At 40.2% G+C, this 23,825-nt stretch overlaps 1 protein-coding gene across 1 annotated transcript in view; it reads right to left on the bottom strand.

The window, feature by feature from the left end:
- Positions 1 to 23,825, bottom strand: part of ASCC3 (activating signal cointegrator 1 complex subunit 3) — a 508,554-nt gene that overhangs the window by 10,905 nt on the left and 473,824 nt on the right. Inside the window, exon 37 of the mRNA XM_054023229.1 lies at positions 19,381 to 19,605. Within this exon, the coding sequence (XP_053879204.1) occupies positions 19,381 to 19,605 (225 nt within the window). The remainder of the gene's footprint in view (positions 1 to 19,380; positions 19,606 to 23,825) is intronic.

Genomic DNA, 23,825 nt, shown 5'->3' with positions numbered 1-23,825 from the left:
GTTTTTTCAAGACAAATGACATTGTTTGATGCTTCCTCAAGAGTGTACTTACTTGCAATACTTCTAGCTCATTTTACAGCCCACTAGTGGAATAATGAGGAGCTGTGTATATTAGCCTGTACATTTAATCAAATGTTTTACAGACAAACAAAAGGCAGCATTTACTTAAGGCAAACTAAACAGTGAAATCTTCTTTAAACAAAGGAGTTGTTTACACATGCTGAGCTATTTCAATTAAATTACTCTGATTCCGGAGAAATGCTGAGTTTAAAAACACACAAGTTGGTTTCAGTCATGGTCAGACACACATCTTACATTAGTAGATTACATTGCAATTTCAACAGGTTTTGTTCCAGACCAGGGTGATAGAATCACTGACATATAGAAAAATATTTAAAATGTTGTCCTGAATTGCCTAGGTTTTGCCCCATTTCTCATGAAAGATGTGGAAAAGTGTCCTGCAGTTGTTAATATTCTGCATGCTAGGAATCTTTTTGGTGAGTAAATCTGAAATGTTTCCATTTGCCCTATAAATACCTGTAAAGGCAAAACTATCAATGTTGACACTGTTATGATCTTCTCATAAGAACCCCCAAGGTGATTTGCATTTTTTTGCTATAGAAAGTCTGATGATGCTGGAAACCAAATTTGAAAGGAGTAACCAGATAGCCTACGAGCTAGTGTGTTTGTTCACACACAGATTTCTAGTCATATGGAAGGAGGAGATACCCTCAGTATTTATCAAGGAGAAGACTGCCATTTCAAAAATCAACTTACTGGTAAATTAATAATTTTCCTGCTTGTAGATTGTACAAAGTATGTCTTAGTCTGTAACTCTCACTTACCAAAGGGTAGCTACATCAAACGCTCTCCCCAGACAGTCATACCTCTAATGGCCACTTCTCTTTTCCCACTCTTCTTCCTTCCTTCCCTTCACTTCTTTCTTCTTGTTGCTACTTTTACTTAATCTTTACCTATGCACTTGCCTCACCCCCCAATTCGCAATAGCTAACATACATGGGCAACAAAGTGATACCTAATTACCTTGTCTATTGTGTTAACAGACCCCAATGGTGGAACAGGTGTATTCGAGGACCTGTCAGTTCTCTGTGGCTGTGAAGGCGAATGAGGGCTGCAGCAGGACGCAGACCTCTGGTTTCTCAGACTTCCCTTCCACTGGGTCCAGACCTCCTTCCTGCTAAGTTTTGTAAGGCTGCCGCGGGTGCACCGGCTCACCCACATTAAAAGATTACATATGTAGGCCTCTGCCAAGGGTGTTAACATCTCACACTAAAAGTCCTGTGGTGATGGGGACAGGAGTAGCAATCTCTGGGAGTCCCTAGTCAAAAATCTGCATGCAGGCGGCAGCTGTGTGTTGGTCGTCTTGCACTTGGACTTGTGAGACAGATGCGCAATTTGGCAGCTCTTTAACATGCGGCATCTTCATTCTAAAACTAAGGTCATCAGGACTATTATTATCAACCTTGAGTATGCTGATGACTGTGCCACCCTCATGCACACCGAGGCTGACTTGCAATCCATCCTAGATCTTTTCTCTGGTGCCTATCATTCACTTAACATTGGGAAGAACAGCCTGCCCCAGCACAAGCTACACCCCTTTACCCCCAAATTGTCATTGGCGGCGAACCCCTGGAAAAAGTTGGGTATTTCCCTTAACTTGGTAGCCACCTCTCCCAGACAGCCAATCTTGATGTGGAGATCGAACATAGGATCTGTTGTGCCAGTGCATCCTTCGGAAAGTTGCTTTATCGTAACTTTATTGACAGATCTGCAGATGGAAATGAAGATCCTGGTCTTCAGTGCAGTAATCATCCCCACTCTTCTTTATGAGTGCGAGATATGGGTGACATACCAAAGCCATCTTAATCGTCTGGAGTGATATTAACAGCGCTGCCTTATGAAGATTCTCCGTATCAGATGGGAAGATTGTCACACCAATGCCAGAGTTCTCTCTGCAGCTAACACCACCAGTGTTGAGGCAAAGATTATGAAACATCAGCTTTGCTGGGCTGGTCATTGTGTGTGGATGGCTGACAGTCATTTTCCGAAGCAAGTTCTCTTTTCTCAACTTAGTCGTGGTAAGAGGACCCATGGGGGACAGAGGAAACACTAAAAGGACACCCTGAAAATATATCTTAAGAAGAGAGGCATTGACCTCACGAATTGGGAAGAGCTGGCTGGCAATAGACTGCAGTGGCGTTGCATCATACATCAAGCCTCAGCCCGTTTTGAAGAGAATCGCCTTGCTCAAGATACTGAGAAATGGCAGAGGGAAAAGGAAAACGTACAGCATCCTGGCCAGCAGCTGTGCTCTCTCTAAGCAACCATCTGTCACATATGTGAAAAAACCTATAGAGCACAGATTGGACTCCTCAGCCATCTTAAGTCTCATCAATGACTTTTCCCCACGGCAGACATCATGCTCGTATCAAAGGATAGCCACCAACTGTGTGAATAGCAGTTATTCTTTTGCTTATATGAGCATGACTTTCTTTATGCTTCCAGTATGTTGAGTTGGTTTTCTTTTTGTAATCTACTTCTGTTGACAATTGTAAACATTTGTTTTTACCTAAAATAAAGTAGATTTTTGTTGAGGGTTGCGGAGCGAGGCAGATGGGTAAAGAGAGAAAGTTCACAGAATGAACTGAAGGATCCTTTTTTATAGACCATTCATAGAAATTGACAGAGGCCAACTTACAGATATCCCCTATGGTGTACCAAAAACCTGTGTGTGTGGGGGGGGACTGTGTGCTCCAGATTATTATTAGGAATCCACATAGCAAATCCTCTTTAATATTTTGCTCCTTTACCCATACAATTTATTTACAGCATCTCTGTCTTGATGTGAAATACAAGATAGTGACATTGTGAAGGAATTGGTACAATGGTAAAGTTTGCTTTTTTAATTTGCTATCTTGGAAACCTACACACATTTTCATTTTTAGCTAAGTATAAAACATACACATGCTTGATACTCAATGGAAATTGAAATTCCTGTAAATACTCAAGATAACAAATTGAGTCATTCAGTTTCCTCCAAATTGGCCATATATAAAACCCACTAGCTAAAAATTAGAAAAAAATTCAACAGATTTATTTCCAAGTATAATAATTACTACTACTACTTATTATTTGTGTAATCAGATCTCCTGTATCCCACCATTTTCTCTTTCACCTCACTCAACACCAACTCATTATGAGTTATTAATATTTGGCAGAGTTAAACTTGATGGTTGTTTATGTGCTCCAAAAAACTCCAATTCTTCTAATTGACCTGATCTTTTGTCCCATAAGTCATTTACAATGATATAACAGCCTTCCGAAATACATGGTGCATTATAATTTTAATTCTTGTTAGCCAAACCTTTAAGTATGTAATTTTATAAATATCTTACAGCTGATAACAGGTTAGGCTAGATTAAGAATGCTGTTCCAGAGTGAAAAATTGCACGTGGATAAATCTGGTCGCTGGAGCATCTCATTTGAACTTCACAAAGATTTCATGATGATGCTGGATATTTTAATTAAATTTATGAGATTTTTAAAAAGAATAGCATTAGATGAAAGTGACACAGATCATGCAAGAAATTTGCTTGTAGTAGAGTAAAACAAAAGGTTTGTAGTAAATTAAAAAGTACATGAAAGCATCTTTTGTTTTTTTTGATATGGAAGAGAAGATAGACTGAAAGGAGGAACCTGGGAGTATAGAGAATATGTATTATTCTTGATTTTGTTATAAAGAATGACAGAGAAATAAAGGAAGAAAGTAGAAATCATATATTGGCCCCGATCCTGCACTATTTTGGCCCCTATCCGACACGGATGCACTCATATGGCTCTTAATGCAGGATTAAGGCCTTAGCTTGTAAGCCTTTTAAGTGCTTCTTGTCTTAAAGTGCCATGTCCTCCAATGATGCTATATAAATAATCACAGTAACAATTAATGAGGTGTACTACAGCACTATTTTGGCCTTCATATCACAGAGCTTGTCTAGAAAACATCCAAGGGACTGAAAGTTCATTTGCTATAAAGATCAACTGTAGACGTTCAATACATGGGACTTCTGGCTCACTCTGTAATAAAGCAGGTGTGAGTAAAATAGTATCAGTCATTAGGGATGAGCAAATATTTATATTAAGTGGTATTTTGATTCTGATATTGATTTTGACTATTTCTCTTTTCCCCAGGAACACCTCCTGTATGAGAGCTTCAGTGCTCACTTCAGGTGACTCTGCTCCCTCCAAGGAATTTTCAAGGGGCACTGGGTGGCTGCTTCTCAGTCAGTGGTTGGCTGGGGGGGGGGGGGGGGGGGGGAGGCAGGGGGGTAAGGGGAGGAGGAAGGCAAGCCATATATAGATTCTGCCTTCTAATCCCAATTTTTTTGGATAGGGTCCACTCTGTTGTCACCATTGGGGGTCTTCATTTTCCTTCCCTCCTCAGGTTCCTCTTTTTCTCTCTGACCAAGCGAGGCTTCTTCCCTTTCTTCCATATGTATCTTATTTTGTGGTGCCTCCTATGTCCTAGATGCCCCCTTCTCTAGGTTGGTCTACTGATGCTGAGGGCAGATGGTGCAAAGCAGCAGGGAGTTGTCTCTTCTCTTCCTGGCTCTCTGCCAACCCTTTCAGCTGCTCCTTCTATGCTACATCAGAGAGACCAGTGATGTCCTATATTTCCCACAAGGCTCCCCTGGCTCCTCCATGATTAATGGTTGTAAATATAGATAGAAATCTCTTGTAGAGTGGAGTCTATGTAGGTGACAGGGACTCTTGTCTCTCACATTGAAAGTTAAGCTAATTATCAGTCTCAAACATCAGAGGAGTTTGACAAGTTAGCTGTCACTTCCAGCAAGATCTGAAGGGCAACGCAGTGAGAATCTAAATAGAAACGTCCATCATAGAGGTTTAGGTCAATCATCAAGAGGACATGCTGCCCTATTGTGCCTTCAAAGTCCACTGGTTCCTGATGTGAATGGATACATTTGTTTCTCTCAGCCACTCATACTAGGGATTCTGAACTCTAGAGCCAACTGGCTGATTCACAGTCAGTTCTAATCTGGGGAATGGGAACAGGAAATAGGAAACAGGAACTGTTCTACAGGGTCTGGCACCTTTTAGCAGTCAAAGTGGATGTTATCTTCTACCCTTGGGAATTTGATCTAAAATACATCGTCTTCTTTCCTTAGTAGTTTTTATATAGAGAAATATAGAACCCCCCCGACGCTATTTTAATACATACATTTAAAAGAGGAAGTAATGCAACATGGGAAAAAATGGCAGTGGCAGAAGCTTCTACCCATCACCTTCGAGACAGTTTCAGTACGTATGTTCAAATAAAGTACATACTGAAAACAAACATACACACACTTATAAAACTGATCCAAGTCATAGGAGCCATGACGATTACTTTGAAATTTGTCAATTTAGAAATATTCTGGAGAGTTTTAAAATTTTTCTTGGTACTAGTTTTCATATCTTGCCACTTGTAACTAAGGCCAGGTCTACACTAGCCCCCTAATTCGAACTAAGGTACGCAACTTCAGCTACGTGAATAATGTAGCTGAAGTTCGAAGTACCTTAGTTCGAACTTACCTCGGTCCACACGCGGCAGGCAGGCTCCCCCGTCGACTCCGCGGTACTCCTCTCGCCGAGCTGGAGTACCGCAGTCGACGGCGAGCACTTCCGGGTTCGACTTATCGTGTCCAGACAAGACGCGATAAGTCGAACCCAGAAGTTCGATCGCTCGCCGCCGAATTACCGGGTAAGTGTAGCCAAGGCCTAAAGTCCAACTGGACAGGCTTAGGTGGAAAAGAAACTGCATAATGAATACAATTTTAGGAGCTCTAAAATGACTTACATGTTTTTACATGTGACATTGAAGCGTTAGAGTCTAGTATCTTGGACCTTAGAGGGCAAGGCCTACTTCTCATATAAATTTTGGGAATCTCTTGTTTTTGCCATGGTTACACTTTATAATACTGTGACTGTGCGGTAGTGGTTGTGACTTCATAATTAAGGTTGAGTTCTGTTTTGCCTTTAAAGCAGAGATTCAACCTCTTACCTTAGTAGGAAGAATACAGTGTATCCGCTGAAAAAGTACAGCACTTACAAATAAGTAAATCAGTGAATTACTTTATGAGTTAAAATTAATAGATTCATAAATTCAAAGGCCAGAAGGGACTGTTGTGATTACCTGTCTGACCTCCTGTATAACACATGCCAGAGAATTTCTCAAAAATATTCTTAGAGCATATATTTTTAAGAAAAACATCCAAACTTGTTTTAGAAGTTGCCAGTGATGGAGAATCCACCAGGACCGTTGGTAGTTTTTTCTAATGGTTAATTACCCTCATGGTTAAAAAATTATGCCTTATTTCCGGTCTGAATTTGTCTAGCTTCAACTTCTAACCTATACCTTTCTCCGCTAAACTGAAGAGCCCATTATCACATATTTGTTCCCCACGTAGTTACTTATAGACTGTAATCAAGTCACCTCTTAAACCTTCTCTTTGTTAAGATAAATAGATTGCGCTGCTTGAGTCCATCCCTATAAGGCATGTTTTCTAATCTACTAATCATTCTCAGGGCTCTTTCTGAACCCTCTCCAATTTATCAACATCCTTCTTAGATTGTGGACACCACAACTGGACATAGTCTTCCAGAAGCAGTCTTACCAGTGCTACTCTACTCTTCAACTATATTCAACACTGATATGGTCTCAGCTGGAGTACTGTGTGGGCACCACATTTCAGAAAAGACGTGAACAAATTAGAGAAAGTCCAGAGGAGAGCAATAAGAATGACTAAAGGTCTAGAAAACATGACCTAAGAGGAAAGATTGAAAAAAACTGGGTTTGTTTAGTCTGGAGAAGAGAAGACCGAGGGGGGACATGATAACAGTCTTCAAGTAAGTCTTAAAGTATATAAAAGGTTGTTATAAAGAGAAGGATGATACATTTTTCTCCTTATCCACTGAGCACAGGACAAGATGTAATGGGCTTAAATTGCAGCAAGGAATATTTATGTTCGATATTAGGAAAAACTTCCTAACTGCAAGTGTAGTTAAGCACTGGAACAAATTACGTAGGGAGGTTGTTGAATTTCCATTGTTGGATGTTTTTAAGGACAGGTGAGACAAACACATGTCACGGATGGTCTAGAGAATATTTAGTCCTGCCATGAGTGCAGGGGGCTGGACTAGATGACCTATCAAGGTCTCTTCCAATCTTACATTTCTATGATTCTGTGAAATACAGAAATAAAATAACTTCTGTACCCTTACTCAAGATTCCCTTGTTTATGTATCAAAGGATTGCATTAGCCCTTTTGGCTACAGCATTGTACTGGGAGCTCCTGTTCAGCTGATTATCCACCACAACCTCCAAATCTTCTTTCAGTCACTGCTTCCCAGGATAGTGTCCCCCATCCTGTAAGTAAAGCTTATATTCATCATTCCTATATTTATATTTAGCCATATTACATTGTATATCATTTGCTTGCCTCCAATTTACCAAGCAATCCAGATCCTTTTGAATCAGTGACCTGTCCTGTTCATTATGTACCATGCCCGCAATTTTTGTGTCATCTGTAATCTTTGTCAGTGATGATTTTATGTTAATAACTAGGTCCTTAGAGGGCAAGGCCTACTTCTCATATAAATTTTGGGAATCTCTTCAAGAGTTATAACATTTCTGTAAAATCTCTTCTTTCTTTTGAACAAAATAGAACAACACAGACTTCAAACTTTTCCTATAGCTAAAATTGATTTAAATCTTGTGCATGGGCTATATTTGAATACATTAATCAGTAATTAAACTACATTATTAATGATTGTTGTATCTCATTGCTATGATTATATAGGCTGCACACAGACCTAGGTGAGGTTAGATGTTCGGCTGCGTGTGTGTTCTTTTTGTGTTTTTCCTGTGTGGTGCCCCAGCTCTGTGCAGAAAGCCGGCACAGCAGACTTCGAGCAAACTGCCAATGACCACAAGATTCGTCAAGGTACAAAGGCACCAGGCCAGATTGATTGTCGGCAAAGCATGGTATTAGTATCCTGCAGACTTTACCAGACCACTAATACATGTTTGCCCGTAACAATGGACCAGCTCAGTGAATGGTGGGACTTTCTGTTCCTTTTTAGGCTAGTCAAAGACACTTCCTTTGAGATACATTTTTATATCCCGATACAATCAAGTTATGTACTGCCCCTCTGACATAGTCAGTTACTGCCCCTGGACATGGCTAGTTATCACCTTGTACATGTTGGTTTGAGTAAAACATTTTTATTATGTACTGTTATCCTGACATTACCTTTTAGGAGGGGTCAGTGTGCTTCTGTTATTCTTGGGGAATATTTTTGATATTGGGATGTTTTGGTACCACTTGATATTGGGATGTGTTTGCGTGAGTACTCTGTGCCTATCACTTCTTAAGAATGTGTATTTTTGCAATATTAGTTCTGTTTTTGCCAGATTTTGTGAGCAGGTCCTGCCTTTTGTCTTTGCTTTATATTAGTAAAACTTTGACTACCACTTTAGCCCAGGCCTCAGACCTGGCTTATGTTTCAGGCTCTCTTCCTACTACATTTCCCCCATTTTTGTCTTTTTATTGCTTTACCCATTGTCCCAGAAAAAGCATAATAAATAGACTGAAGATGGCCCAGTGGGCTAAATACTATTATGTAGCCATCTTACTTTTTTATTTACACATTAATGCCCCATTTGTTCCTTAGTTTGCACATTCCCTCCTAGGACTGATGGACAGATTTTATTTTTTAATTGTTTTTAGTTTTTTATAGTGAGCCTGGGAATGTTAGGTCTGGGACCATGACTGAGTAGTGGGGTGTAGAGTTGTGCTTTGATAACCTGTGGGTGACATAAAGAGGCCTTTATACTTAGTTGGTGGTCGATGAGATGGGCTTTGGTTAGGATTATAAGTGTATTGTTCTTATACCTTACAGAATATTATGGGTATGTATACTAATATATATAAGGGATTACATGACTTTTTTGAATAATTAAATACCAACTATATTTTTATATAACTTGTGATAAATGATAATATATGGGTAATACTGATAGTTGGTATGCATACATATATGTAAATGCATATATAATAATATGCATATATGTATATGTTTGTACCTTAAACATTTTTTATAGGACACATTTGGTTTAACACACCTCACAAAGTATTTAAGAATACAGATGTTTAACAGCCCTTACAAACTGTATAAGTACGAACATTTGCTTTTAAAACATTAATAAGCATTTGATTATTTTTAATAATGATTATTTATTACTATGGCAGTGTTAGAACTGGTCATACTGGGTCAGACCAAAGGTCCATCTAGCCCAGTATCCTGTCTTCCAACAATGGCCAATGCCAGGTGCCCCAGAGGGAATGAACAGAACAGGTATGCCCTGTTGCCCATTCCCAGCTTCTGGCAAACAGAGGTTAGGGACACTATCCCTGCCTATCCTGGCTCATAGCCATTGATGGACCTATCCTCCATGAATTTATCTTGTTCTTTTTTGAACCCTGTTATAATCTTGGCCTTCATAACATCCTCTGGCAAAGAGTTCCATGGGTTGACTGTGTGTTGTGTGAAGAAATACTTCCTTTTGTTTGTTTTAAACCTGCTGCCTATTAATTTCATTTGGTGACCCCTTGTGTTATGAGAAGGAGTAAATAACACTTCCTTATTTACTTTCTCAGCACCAGTCATAATTTCACAGACCTCTATCATATGCCCCATTAGTCCTCTCTTTTCCAAGCTGAAAATTCCTAGTCTTACTACTCTTTTCTCATATGGAAGCTGTTACATGCCCCACATATTTGTTGCCCTTTTCTAATTCCAATATATTTGTTTTGAGATGGAGTGACCACATCTGCACATTTGACTAAACTTTTATTGAAACAGCACTAAAGCACACAGCCACCGCCTCATCCGCCAATTCTGGGAGATGGAGAGAGCACTGAGATGCACTACTTTCCTGCATTCACCATCCCAGGTCTGGAAGATGGGCAATGTTTCCCTGGCTTCCAGAGCTGGCAGGGAGGCAGAGTGGTGGGCTTTCTTTCTCCTCAGCAGCTGGGCTGGAAGGCATTGTGAAATTGACAAGAGCCTTCCCCGGAAACTAAAACATTCTGTTTCAGTTCTCTTGAAATGGAATTTTTCCTGTGAAAATTTTCATGGTTTTTGATGTTTTGCCCTGTTTCAGGATAAAACTTTCTCAAGCGTGAAAATTTTCACAGAAAGGGATTCTCTTTTTTCGAACAGCTCTACTTCAGAGTACTGGGCCTAGGAAGATACCTTTTGAGAAAAAAATGTAATTACTTTTGCTCTTCAAAAGTTAAATAAATGTTTTTTTTTTCAAATGCAGTAAATCAGAATTGTATACCTGTATAGCTATCTCGTCTGAGGAAAAGATGGCTTACCTTATTTGCAGTTAATAGGAATGCAGCCAGTAGGGCAGATGACACTCCTTTTATATTATTCTCTGTAACCCTGCTCCTTCACATATTTTCGCCTCCCTCTTCCATTGCTTCGCCGCCCATTACTACACGCACTCTTCTCCATCCCCTACCCCTTGAAAGTCTCTCTGATGCATGCAAACTAAGACCTTCCCAGATGCTTTATAAGACCCTCTCTGTTGCTCCTTCAGTCTCTAAAGTAATATTATCAATGTGATCTGAACTATGGAAAGAATGGATCATCTATTCTATATATTTGGTTGAGCACAACTCTCTAAGTTTCTTACTTTGCTTTAAACAGTTTTACAGAGATAGAACCAGCCACAGATTGCTATACTGGCAACATGAAAATTACAGTATTTTATCCAACTGGTCAAAAATTTGTTAAGTTCCAGAAATCCAATTTATTCTTAAATTGTTATTAATTTATAAATTGATATACTGTATTATGCTTATCAACCCAACAGCACAATAAAGTACTTTTGAGAAATTCCCATGGCAATGAAAACCCACTCTCACCTATATAAACAAGCTCCAAGTTCTTAAAGATACCATTATATCCAATTTCAAAGCTTACATCAGTCTACCGAATGCAGAAAAAAGCAACAGCCATTTTCTCAAGATAAATATGCCCTTTTTAAAGGTTACGGTCAATTTCCAATTAATAGTACAATATTTTGTCAATAATTAAAATATTTTAAGTGCATTTATAAGAATTTTTTTTCAACAGCAGCAGTTGTTCACAGTAACTTTCTCCTGAACTTTTGGCCCCATAAGGTTAGCATTCAGGAAGCTCAGCTGCTGTCTAACAAACTTAATTAATCAAAAAGTCATTTCCGAGCAGTAACTATGAGTAAAAGTGCTTCAAGTGTGCTAGCAAGCCTACAAGTTAATCAAAATGCTAATGCAGTACAAATTAAAGTTGTGATTAACATTTCACAGTAGCTGCTTAAGTGAATTGATCACACAAATGGGTTAAGCATTAGTCATTTCCTCCAGCCCCAACTGGGAAAACGTTTGTCATGGGTGGGGGAGGGATTGTACATAAGCAGCACCGTATCATCATTAAACTGTCACCAGGTGCTGCCATACAACAGTTTACAAGTTTATCTATGGTGTGCTAAAAAAAAAAAAAAATCATAGGCCTACAAAATAAATTAGCTCTCTAAAGAGAGCTGGCATGTAAGTTCCCCTGAACATCTAGTATGCATGGGTACTCCCCCTCTACAACACTACACATCTGTGTTTATTATCTGCAAATGAACACGATCAGTGCAGCACATATCCTAGGTAAAAGGTTTTGATTACTCTGTTGCTTCTGCCCTTCTGAGCTAGGATAATATCAGTCCAAATGTGGAAGCAGCCAGTATTACAATCGTGACTGAATTCGGCTACCACCATCAGTGTGCTACACACATTCATACACAGTGTATGTACTGGCTAAATTAATGTGTTTCAGAAGATTCGTCTATATTTTAAAGTTTATTTAATTTTTCTTCTCCTTTCCCTCCTTCAAAGGCTCCCTGTTTATTTTTAGTAATACACACATCCATTAAAATGGAGTGACTATCTCTTGCTCCAGGCACTTCTCAACAATTCTTAAATATACAACCATAAAATAGACTGCTCCTGTAGCGGACTCTCTTCATCCATTAATCACATTATCTACAGTAACCAGCAATAACATAGCAGCTATAAACATACTTAAGATCTCCCATCAGAGCCTTCCCACTTCTCCACAGCTAGGGAAAACAAATGGACTTTGGAACAAGCTCTGAAACTAGTGCTATTAATGATGAAGGTGATGGGGGAAGCAAGCTCTAAAATGGAGGAGCACACACTCTGTCTTATATGTGCAGGACTGTAGTTCAGGCATCTCTGCTGATCACAAATGTGCTGGTATGACAGCAACCTATCTTCCAGCTGAGGAGTGCTAGACATGGCTCCTTCTAAAGCACGTCAGTGAGTCCTGTCAGTCACAAGATACTTGTGTGTACAAATGTAGGGTATATGTTAAATATAGTTAAATGGGGCAGAATACTTGTTTCTCTCATATTTTTAAGGTGCCTTCTGAGACAGCTAATGCAAAAGATCCGGTGCATTTACCATAAGCTTATTACTATTTATTATTTTACAGTACCCCAGAATGTGCTAAGCTTCAGAGTTCGAACAAGGAGTTAAGGTCCCTGCCCTGAAGCTCTTACACTCTAAGTTTGGACAGGAGATAGCAAAGGGGTACCAAAACAGCAATAAACAGCACTACAATCTCATGGTTTCTCAGTTAAGGGATGTGCATATTTCTCACTGCAAACTGTACTTCTGTCTACAATTCCAGATCTGACGTCTCTTCTGTCTTCTCTCAATGTACAGATATCCTACTGAGATGTGCTTAACACATCCATAGGCAAACACTCTTCAAAGGTTAAGGCTGAGCTCCATGGCAGTCCTACTCCCTGGAAATACTAAAATGTTTTATCAACGATTATACTACAAGTGGAGGCTCGTAGCCAATCCAAATGCAAAGCCAGCTGCTGTCATGTTATTTCTCAGTGAAAGTGACTGCCCTGCTGAATGTGAGATGGATTGTATTACTATCTCAATTATCCATTTCAATTAATACAAATATAGTAGGTAGTTTCAGAACAGGAGAATAAGAGCTGATCGCTGAATACACAGCCAGAAAGTACAGGTCTTGATAAGAGAAGCAAAAAAGAGATTAGATTTATTCTGTTTCAGATATTATTAAATCAGGGATAGGAACAAAGATGGGGCATTGCTTTTAAAATAATAAGCACTACTACTACACTATCAAAATATTAGATGAATCATTTAGTCAGAACAAACACAAATTTTGTCTTCTACTATAATGGTCTTCATCACAACACTGAAGAAATATCATCCTTTGTTGTAGGCAGTGTAGTTGTAGTCATGTCGGTGTCCCAGGATATTAGTGACAAGGTGGGTGAGGTAATGTAGTGGACCAACTTCTGTTGGTGAGAAAAACAAGCTTATGAGCTTACACAGGGCTCTTCCTTCAGGACCTGGCAGGCACGGGACCTGACAAAGAGCTCTGCGTAAGCTCGAAAGCTTGTCTCTCTTCCCAAGAGAAGTTGGTCCAATAGAAGATATTACCCCTCATCCTTGTCTTTCTGAAGAAATATCAATTAGTCATGCAACTGTTGGCATGTTCAGTGCTATTCCACAGAGCCTTATGTCCTCTTTTAGTGAGGCAGGATGGGAGTGGAGTATGGGACTTATGAAGACCATGCAGAGATAACTTTTAAAACAATTATTTGAGTTATGACAGTGTCCAGAGACTTAGCTGAAATTAATTATTGTTATACTAGGTGCTGTACATTACACTTAGCAAAAGACTGAGTTCTTTGGGTCAGGAGCAATCTAAATAGAAAAGGCAAACAAAGAGTAGGAAACATGGAGTAATATCCCCTTTTTACAGCTGGGACACTGAGGCAGAGAGAGATGAAGTGACTTACTCAAGATCAAACAAGACGTCTGTGGCAGTGCTGGAAACTGAACCCAGATCTCCCAGGCGTCAGTCCTATGCCTTAAGCGCAAGTCCATCCTTCCTCTCACTGGAAGTGCCTTCCTTAGTCCTTGTCTCTTACTTTTCAATGTGGGGCACAGCCATTCATACAGAAAATTCCTGCAGCCCCATTAAGGACTCCAAAGCTATTAACTGCCAAAGCTGTCACTCAGCTGCCAGGAAGACCAGACAACAACATTCCTGGGATTTATGCAGCAAATAGGAATGGACACCACATGCACCTCCCCCAGTCCCAGGTAAGTATATGACAAATTTCACTGTAACAAACACCTTGTTACAATGAACAAAACCCATGTCTAAGTGATATTAATCACAGCAAAGATATAGTGAAGCATGTTTGTCTCCCTTTCTATGGCAACAATCATATTTCCTTATTGGGACAGCAGTGAGACTGCTGGAACCAGGTTATTGTTCTGTACGGTGAGGGAATAAGCTCTTTAACTGACATTTGACATTTAAGCTTATGAATTTGTTTTCCATCTTGAGCATATTTCAATATAGGGCTGTAATATAAAAAACAAAACGTTTAAAGGGGCAGGGGAAATCTCTGTCTCAGGAAAAGCAATTTTATGATAAAGGCTGCAAGCACTTTGGATTGGGAGAGTGAAGGGTTTTAGACCTGTACCCAAATGAAAATAAGCTTGTTTGAACATATTTACCGTTGCTTATTCTGAAAGAGGCGTTTGTAACAGAGATTAAACTTTAAAAGAGATCAGGGGACATTCAGCCTTAAAAGAAGTTATTCCGAGATGGAAGTGAACATTTGTTGGTCCCTGAAGGATCCAGGAAAACAGCAGACTCATGGGAATTGCAATATATATAATTTTGGGGAAGTTCCATAGCCTGTGGTATACTGAAGGTCAGACTAGATGATCACAATGGTTCCTTCTGGCTTTAGAATCTATGGATCTATATAATGACCAGTAAATAAGATACCTAAAGAGACCTGTCTTGAAAGAGGAGAAGAAAATATTTAGGAGGATTTCTGCATTGGAAGCCCCAATAAATAAACTTAGTGATTTAAATAGATTTATGTGATTAGCCTATGAACAGTTCCTGTTTGTCTGATTATGCTGCATTTATGTTTACAAAAGTTTCAGGACTTCAGGTGTACACATAAGAAAGTAATATGAATTTTAGATGACAGTATTTGACGAGTATTTTCCTTTTTACAAAGTATGGTATTTGTATAACAAGCATGCACAATGTGTGTGCATGTCATTTGTGTGTGTGCATGTGCACATGCATGTGTTTTATGAAGGAACTACCAGTAATTCACCAGTAAATGTGTTGAGATTTGAACTTCAGTCAGGATTAAGTCCCCGACCCCCATCCCTGTTTTATGCTTTAATTAAGTGAAATGAACTTGGTGAAATTAGTCTCCAAATTTGGCTCAATAAATTTTCAGAGGACAACTAGACTTTTTAAGTAAAAGGTTGACTAATGATTGCAGAAGGAACATTTAAAAATAACTTAATTTAATTTTGCCAAGATTAGCTGATAGAACTGCTCAGATGTCAACTATTTCTGTTATCTGACATGGCTAGCATGCTTCCCTGACTCATCACTAGCTCTGCTCAGCCCAGAGACACTAAGGGCTTATCTTCACTCTTCCAGCTAAATCTATTTAGTGCGTCTGGTGAAGACACGCTACGTTGACGGAAGCATGTTCTCCAGTCGACGTAATTAATCCACCTCAATGAGAGATGGAAGCTATGCTGGCGAGAGAGTGCCTCCCGCTGCCATAGCACGGTGTAGATACTGTGTTAAGTTGATGTAAGTTACGTCGCTTGGGGGTGGTTTTTTTACACTCCTGAGCAACGTAACTTACATCGACTTAAGCGGTAGTGTAGACAAGGGGCAGGCTCAGAGGCAGAAGGAATGATGGAGTAGGTGAGAAATATGTGGGGGACTGGAGGGTAAAGAGGCTTGTATGTCGGGGTGAAAAATAGGGATCTACTTTTGCAGTGGGCATGAGATGGGGTGGGAGTTCAGGGCCTTTCTGCTGAGGCATAAGCATTTAAAATTCTCCTCCAATGGTGCTGCCTTGGGGCTCAAGGTTGGGAGCCCACCTTTGATGTGCCCATTGGCAGGCTTCACTGCATCAATTTACATTTCGTTCACATCTTGAAGGTTATCTGCACAAACTTAACAGCTGGAGACTTTTTAAAAATAAGTAAATAAATAAAAGGTTAGCATCTTGAACACAAGAAGAAAGCCTCTAGGAAAAAATACTGGCTCACTTAGGGTGACCAGACAGCAAGGGTGAAAAATCGGGACGGGGGTGGGGGGTAATAGGAGCCTATATAAGAAAAAGACCCAAAAATCGGGACTGTTCCTATAAAATCGGGATATCTGGTCACCCTAGGCTTACTGAGCTGTCACAATCTGACCAGCTTGACTCCTGATGTCGCCTCTGCCTCCCCACCCCCACAATGTTACACACACACACACACACACACACACACACACACACACACACAGAGAACTATATCTATCTATACACACACACACACACACACTTATCAATTGATCCTTCTCCGATCAGTTCCTTTCTCACAACTAAGATCTTTTTTCTCCACCCCAGTTGACCCACAGTTCATCAACAGGTCAGTGTTAGGGAAAAAGGTAACAACCCATACGGAAAGTGTAACCCTGTCTATTGTTTAAGCTTTAGGAACTTTAACCTTTGTTTGGAAAGCATGACTAATAAGATGAAGCAAATATTCTCCCAAGAGAGGTAAACCACGTGACAGTTTCAAAACACAAAAATGTTCCCCCCCCCACTTTCTTTCTTTCCTGGTCATGTAGCTATGTATATACCAATATCTACTCGTAGAGGACAAAGGCACAAACAAGTTCTGTTATAGTAAGATAATTATTCAGGAACTTTTTCTTCCGCTTAATGTAACCGAATACTTCATTTTTAAAAAGTGATAACAGTTTTTAAAAATCCCTATCCTGCAATAGGTATTAGAACATTAGTACAAATATTTGTAGTAAAAATAACTAAAAAGATCTTTAATTCACTTTTCTTTTTCAACTATTGCTATGTAGTAAGAGCCCACTGAAGTGACAAATTATTATTTAAATGAATTAGGTGCTTTACATGAAATTGAAGTGAAATTTCTGACCTTACTAATGATGTCTATCATGTGAACTCCATTCATAATTAAAGTTTAAAAAAAGAATTTCTCCTTAAAATAAATCTTCATCACCTTTGTTTTAGTAATCAGAAATATAGGGAATGGGGTTCCTTTCAAAACCTGTTTGCTAAGTTTCTGGCTACAGAAATAAAAATATCCATGATGTGATTTGCTTATTTCTCTTATTTTTAATTCACCTGGTTCAATCATCATATTACAAGTGGTGCTGGCCTTAACAGGTGGTGTGTTTTGCTAGGGCAAGGCCTGAGACCCACTCCAGCCTCTGGGCACTGCAGTGCTGCCCATCAGACAATGGCATACCTCTTTTGTGAGGGGTGTTGCCATGGGACCTCTCTCATAAACTGGTTTTACAGACTAGCAGCTTGGCACAGCCAGTAAAATGACTCCTATTATTTATTTGCATTAGAACAGCGCCTAAAGGCACAATGAAGATCTAGACCTACTTATGCTAGGTCAGTAGTGGGCAATCTGCCGGCCCCATGCAGCCCATCAGGGTAATCTGATTGCGGGCCATGAGACATTTTGCTGATTTTGACTGTCCGTAGGCATGGCCTGCCCCCGCAACTCCCAGTGGCCGCGGTTCGCCTTTCCTGGCCAATGGGAGCTGTGGGAAGCGACAGCCAGCACGTCCCTGCGGCCCGCGCTGCTTCCCACAGCTCCCACTGGCCTGGAACAGCGAACTGCGGCCACTGGGAGCTGCAGGGGGGCCATGCGTGCAGATGGTCAACATCAGCAAAATGTCTCACGGCCTGCAATCAGATTACCCTGATGGGACGCATGCAGCCCATGGGCCACAGGTTGCCCACCACTGTGTTAGATGCTGTACATACAAATAGTAAGAAGACCCTCAGGATCTTATAATCTAAGTAGTCAAGACAAGGAAAATATTGCTATCCCTATGTTTCACAGATGGGGAACTGAGGCAGAGACAGATTAAGAGGTTTCCCAAGGTAACACAAGAACTGAATGCCAATCTCCTGAGTCCCAGTCCAGTACTGTAAGCACAGTACTATTCTTCCTCTCTAACAGTAGCAGGTAGAAGCAGGCTATTTCTGCTTCAAACTACAGCTGCATTTAACCTGCCTCCCAGAGCTGTGTAAATATTCCTTTTAGCAGTTGAAGTAATTCTATTCCAGATTTATACTGCTGCTCTAAATTGTCCTTGATGGGGACAGTTGTGCGTGTGGTTGTGTGTTATAGGTATTCTTGATGGTCAAATTAGAATGCCTAGTGGTATGGACTTTTTGTGCAACTGTAAAAGTCACAAACTTGGAGAGTGGCTTAAAATCAGTTTGGATAGTGGCAGCCTCCTCTTCGAGCCCTGTGGTAGTTGAGAACTGGGGAATATAGCAACTGAAAATCTCATCTAAAATTAGATTGTTAACATATTCAGGTAAGTTTTATTTGAGCTCTGCAATGTCTAGAGCACTTTTGGGTCCTGTGAAAGACAGTTCATAAATAACAAAAATAAGAATTGCCCACAGAGGTTGGGTCTACAGGAGAGCACATCTCTCAGTGCAAAACTAGGCTTTCCAAAGCACATTCACTTGTAGGGAACTGCAGACCAGTTTCAGGTAGTACAGTGAGGATACTCGGATACAGGCCAGCTTCCTCCTTGCCTCTGGGGTGCTCAACTCCCGCTCCGCCCCAGGCCATGCCCCTGCTCCACCCGAAGTCCCCTCCCTGCCTCTTCCTGCCCAGTTCCGCCCCCTTCCCGGAGCGCGCCCTGTCACTGCTCCTCCCCTTCCTCCCAGGGCCTCTGAACACTGCAGAACAGCTGATCGCGGTGAGTGGGAGGGGCTGGGAGGGAGAAGGAAATGTTGATTGGCAGGGCTACCAGTAGACGGGAAGTGTTGGTGGAGGGAGGAGGAGGAGCTGGCTGCTAAGCACCCACTAACTGCCTCCTTCAAACCAGTACCAATATCTATTGCCATTCAGTTTTATCTTTATTTACATTAGTTCTGTAATGTTGTGGGCATTCGGTCACTTTCTAAATAAATTTGTGTCTGTCTTAGGTGTTCCAGTCCTCAACAAAATCATATTGCAGTACATCTCCAGAAAACAATGTGGCTTTTTCCTGGACCAAAAATATTACAACACAGTAATGCCAAAGAGTAAAGCAGCAGATAAAATATGAAATGGATTACTGTACCTGACATATTCTTATAGATTGGTCCAACACTGTCTTGGTATCAGTAGCATAGTCTGGGCAAGGCAGCATGGCATGACTAAAATGGGCTTGCAGCAGAAGATGCGTTTTTGTGTGGGAACTGTCAAATGAATGAGGATTGACTTCAATGGGGAGATGTTTTGCCAGTTCACTGTTCATCTGATCTTCATTGTGTCTCACTGGAAGATCTGCATACTCTTCAGCATCCTTAACAAAAAAATTAAAAGGAGAAAAAATAGGTTTTTTTAGTACATAAAATGTAAGAAAGCAATTGCAATTAAGTAGCATTTTTTTGCACTGTCGTTTTTTTTAGGACATTTACAACAAACTACATGGAAATCAGAGTATATAGCGGAGATTTTGCTAAAAACAACCATTTTGGCTAGTGATATTTAAACATCCTTTTTCTTACTCATTTATCAAAACAATAAATGAGTAAGAAAAACAGTAGTTTGTTAAAATATTCAGGAACCATTAAAGTGTTTGAAATACTCTTTATATATCTGATTTTTATGTTAGAGCAGAATAGCGCAGATTTCATAGTAAGTACTGAAATATTCCTATTAGTCAAATATAGTATTTAATCCCAAGTAATTAGTTTGAGATTGACTACATGACCTAATAGAGGTCTTCTATCACCCTAAATGGCCCATAAAGTGATGTAATGAAGCCAATCTTAGACTTAAAGCAAGCAGTCAATAATGCACATTTTCATTTTTCAGAGAATATCCAAATGTTTCTGCTTTTCTTTACACACTCAAGACACACAGTGGGTTTCAAATCAGTCTAACAACTCTAGTCTATTTTAAATATTACAAATATTTAATGTCCAAGCAATAGATGATCAATGTCTAAAAGATTATTAAAACTGCAAACTAATTACTTGGGATTAAACACTACCCGTCTTCTGTGCCTTGCAGAGGGGCACACATGCTGGCTATGCTTTGCAACTGATGCGTATGCAGGGGCTTTCTGGAATTTATACAGGGGGTCTAGGTAACAATGGGAGTTCCCTGTGTGTCCACATGTAAGGTTTTGGGGATGAGATAGGGACAGGCTGGGCTAGTAGCAAGGGCAGAGCTGATGAATCTTGTACTGTACTAATCAACTGCCCCATGTGGACTGGGAATCCAACAGCAGCAGGAATACTGCATCCTCCAAATTGTAGCTTTGACCACTTAGTGGCTCTGCTGTAGTTCTAGGACTTAGCACTGGGGAGGTTTCCTTTTCTTCACTGTTCACATGCACCAAGTGTGTCTACTCTGGCTTGGTGTGGGAAGGATTTCATAATTTCCTAAAAGTATGAAACTTTGCAAATCAAATCAAATCATCAATATGTAATGTCTTTTGTGCCTGTAATTAAAGCAAACAGATTCCTTTTACCAACTGGGTCAATGAAAATTTTGGTAGTCTGAAAGACAATGTTGTTATAAAAGAAGAATGCCCTCATAACCGTGGATTCAGCAAAGAGACTGTTAAATTAAAGATAAAATATTCAGGGTTTTGTATCTATCTTTTACTACAGATTTGATACTATGGGCTTTAGTCTCCAATCTCCAATCAGACTTCCTGCAAATCCATATTAATTAAATGTTCACAATGGTAAGTAATTCAGAGTGAGATATAGGAAAAAAAAATGCTCTTTTTAGTATACCTTGGTGGACTACCATAATTCATAGTAGCTTAACACCTGATATATGTCCCAATTTATAGGACACCTTTGGAACTTATTTGATAAACGTTCTACTGTTAGTCTGTCTAATAATAAACACCACTAATATTATTTTCAAGTTACATTTATGGCACACTGAAATTACACTTACATAGTGAAACATAAATGTGAAAGAATGACTGAGTCTAGAACGTTTAAGAATAGTTAGAAATAAAAGCAGTGTCATTAATTTATTTCATACTTTGAGAGCAGATTAAAAGTGAAGACTGACCAAAGACAACTGCTGCTTAATCCTTGATGTCTCTGCCAGATCTCTTGTGAAAACTGCGGTCATTTATTCTCTGAACCTAAGGTCACAATCTTTTTAAGCCCTATAGAATGTTGCATGTTTGCTCTGCTCTTTTATTTAGCTCACATCCCCTTCAAAGATATTTTAAAGAATATTTACCAAGGAGATTTTTTACTTAGTTTTGCCTTGCAGTTTCAAGCAGCAGCAGGAGACAGGAGCAGGATCAGCTGAGCGATTCCAGACCGACTGGTATTCCTGAAAATACCTTCTCACTAGTTTTTCTCCAGTACGATGTGTTTTATTTACTTCCAAAACAGTCATCTTATTTCAGACAACTTGCCTACTTAATTTCCTGTGACTGTAAGTAAGTGAGGTTCATTTTCTTATCTGCATCATGTAGGTAATTAAAGGAAATTGAGAATGGGTAGTGAAGCTTTTATGCAACTGGGAATGAAGCTGAATGGAGGGCACTAAGGTCAGCAGAGTCCATTATATTTTTATGTGAGAGGCCGGTATGTCTGCCCTGTCCTTGTTTGTTTAGTGTAGGCTGGACAGACTACTAACTGCAAATCTGTTTCTCTGATTTGCCCAGCTGTCCTTGAATAAAGACATCTTCCACTGCAAATGTTAAATGACAGTGATTGACAACCCTATGATGAACTCTGCTTGTAACCCTCTGCTACTGTTTTCAGATAGCACAAGAAAGGACAGAATAAAGAAACATCCTTCGTAATCACCTCAAATGTGTCCTGCTGTTCACTCGGTATTTTCCATTTTCGTTTCCCTTTTCATTACAAACCTCAATCTGTTCTGCAAATGCTATAGACTCAACTATGCCAAGCAATGTACAAAAATATATATTTCACTACATTTCATTTGAATACTGTACATAATTCAGGGTCTGATTAAATGGATTAAGTTGCATAACAATTTAATGTTATCACACTTCTTAGTACAAACTTTACAATTAGACCAAAAAGCATTGCTATAAATGTTCTTCCTTTCCTTGTTTTTCTCTGATGTTGTGTTAAATCAGCACTATTGTAGCTTACAGCTCACATGCTATATAATCTTTATCTATATGAACACCTGTTGTAAAGCATAACCTGCTTGGATGATAGTCAGCAGTTGACTACAGATTTTAATTGTGTACTCTACAGTCATGCATTTGCAGCCTCGTCACACCGCCCACAGCCCTGCTGGAACGTTATGGATTCACCCACAATCATAGAATATCAGTGTTAGAAGGGACCTCAGGAGGTCATCTAGTCCAACCCCGTGCTTAAAGCAGGACCAATCCCCAGACAGATTTTTACCCCAGTTCCCTAAATGGCCCCCTCAAGGATTGAACTCACAACCCTGGGTTTAGCAGGCCAATGCTCAAACCACTAAGCTATTCCCCCCCACCCCAATATCTTCCTCTGGCCCCAGAGACTACTGTGGCAAAGAATTTCAAGCAGCCAAGCTGCCTCCCTCTCTTCCTGTGTTATTACTGGTCCCCTTGCGGGACCCACACAAGGTATCAGCCAGGAGGTTAAGGTGGCAGCTGCAGCCCGCAATCAAAAGGACAGGATATTGGTGAGACAGGAAGGTGGAAAGAACAGATTGGTTAGAGAGCAAGGGGCAGGAAGGGTGGCAGGGGCTGAAGGGACAGATTGGGGAGGATAGTTTAGATCAGGGCCCAAAAAGGCAACACAGCAGGCATGGAACAATTTGAAAGGGGCAGAGAAGAGGGAAGGCTGCTCCAAGCTCCCTTATCCAGCATGGCCCAAGATCTCCTAACTGCTCTCTGAACCCATAAACCCCAGACTCACATCAGAAACACCCCCAACACCATTACCAACTTCAGGCTACTTCAACACTTCCTCTAGCTTCCTAACCCCTGCCCGGGACTCTCCTAAACCCCTCCCCCACATCACCTCTATGGACCAGTGATCCTGGTTCCTGCAACCCCATGCTTGCTTCTGAGGGATTACAAATAGTGACTTGTTCTCACCAGTGGGAAATGTCACATCTGAAACAGCACAAAACTTCACAGTTATGTTATACCCATAGACTATAAAGCCAAAAGGGACCATTATGATAATCTAATCTGACCTCCTGCATAACATGGCCTATAGGACTTGCTTGAATTAATTCCTCTTCGAACCAGAGTATGTCCTTTAGAAAAAACATCCAATCTTCATTCCAGTGATTGAGAATACTCCAAAGCCCTTAGTAAATTGTTCCAATGGTTAATTACCCACACTGTTAAAAATGTGCACCTTATTTCTAGTCTAAGGCCTGGTCCACACTAAGCCCCCAGTGCGAACTAAGATACGCAACTTCAGCTATGTGAATAATGTAGCTGAAGTCGAAGTACCTTAGTTCAAACTTAAAAGTACTTACCGCAGGCTCCCCCGTCGACTCCACCTACTCCTCTCGCAGAACAGGATTACCGGCGTCAACGGCGAGTACTTCCGGGAT

Source organism: Malaclemys terrapin, chromosome 3, assembly GCF_027887155.1.
Source record: "Malaclemys terrapin pileata isolate rMalTer1 chromosome 3, rMalTer1.hap1, whole genome shotgun sequence".
NCBI classification, from domain to species: Eukaryota; Metazoa; Chordata; order Testudines; family Emydidae; genus Malaclemys; species Malaclemys terrapin.
Note: the sequence above shows the minus strand (reverse complement) of the source record. Positions and strands in the feature narration are given on the sequence as shown.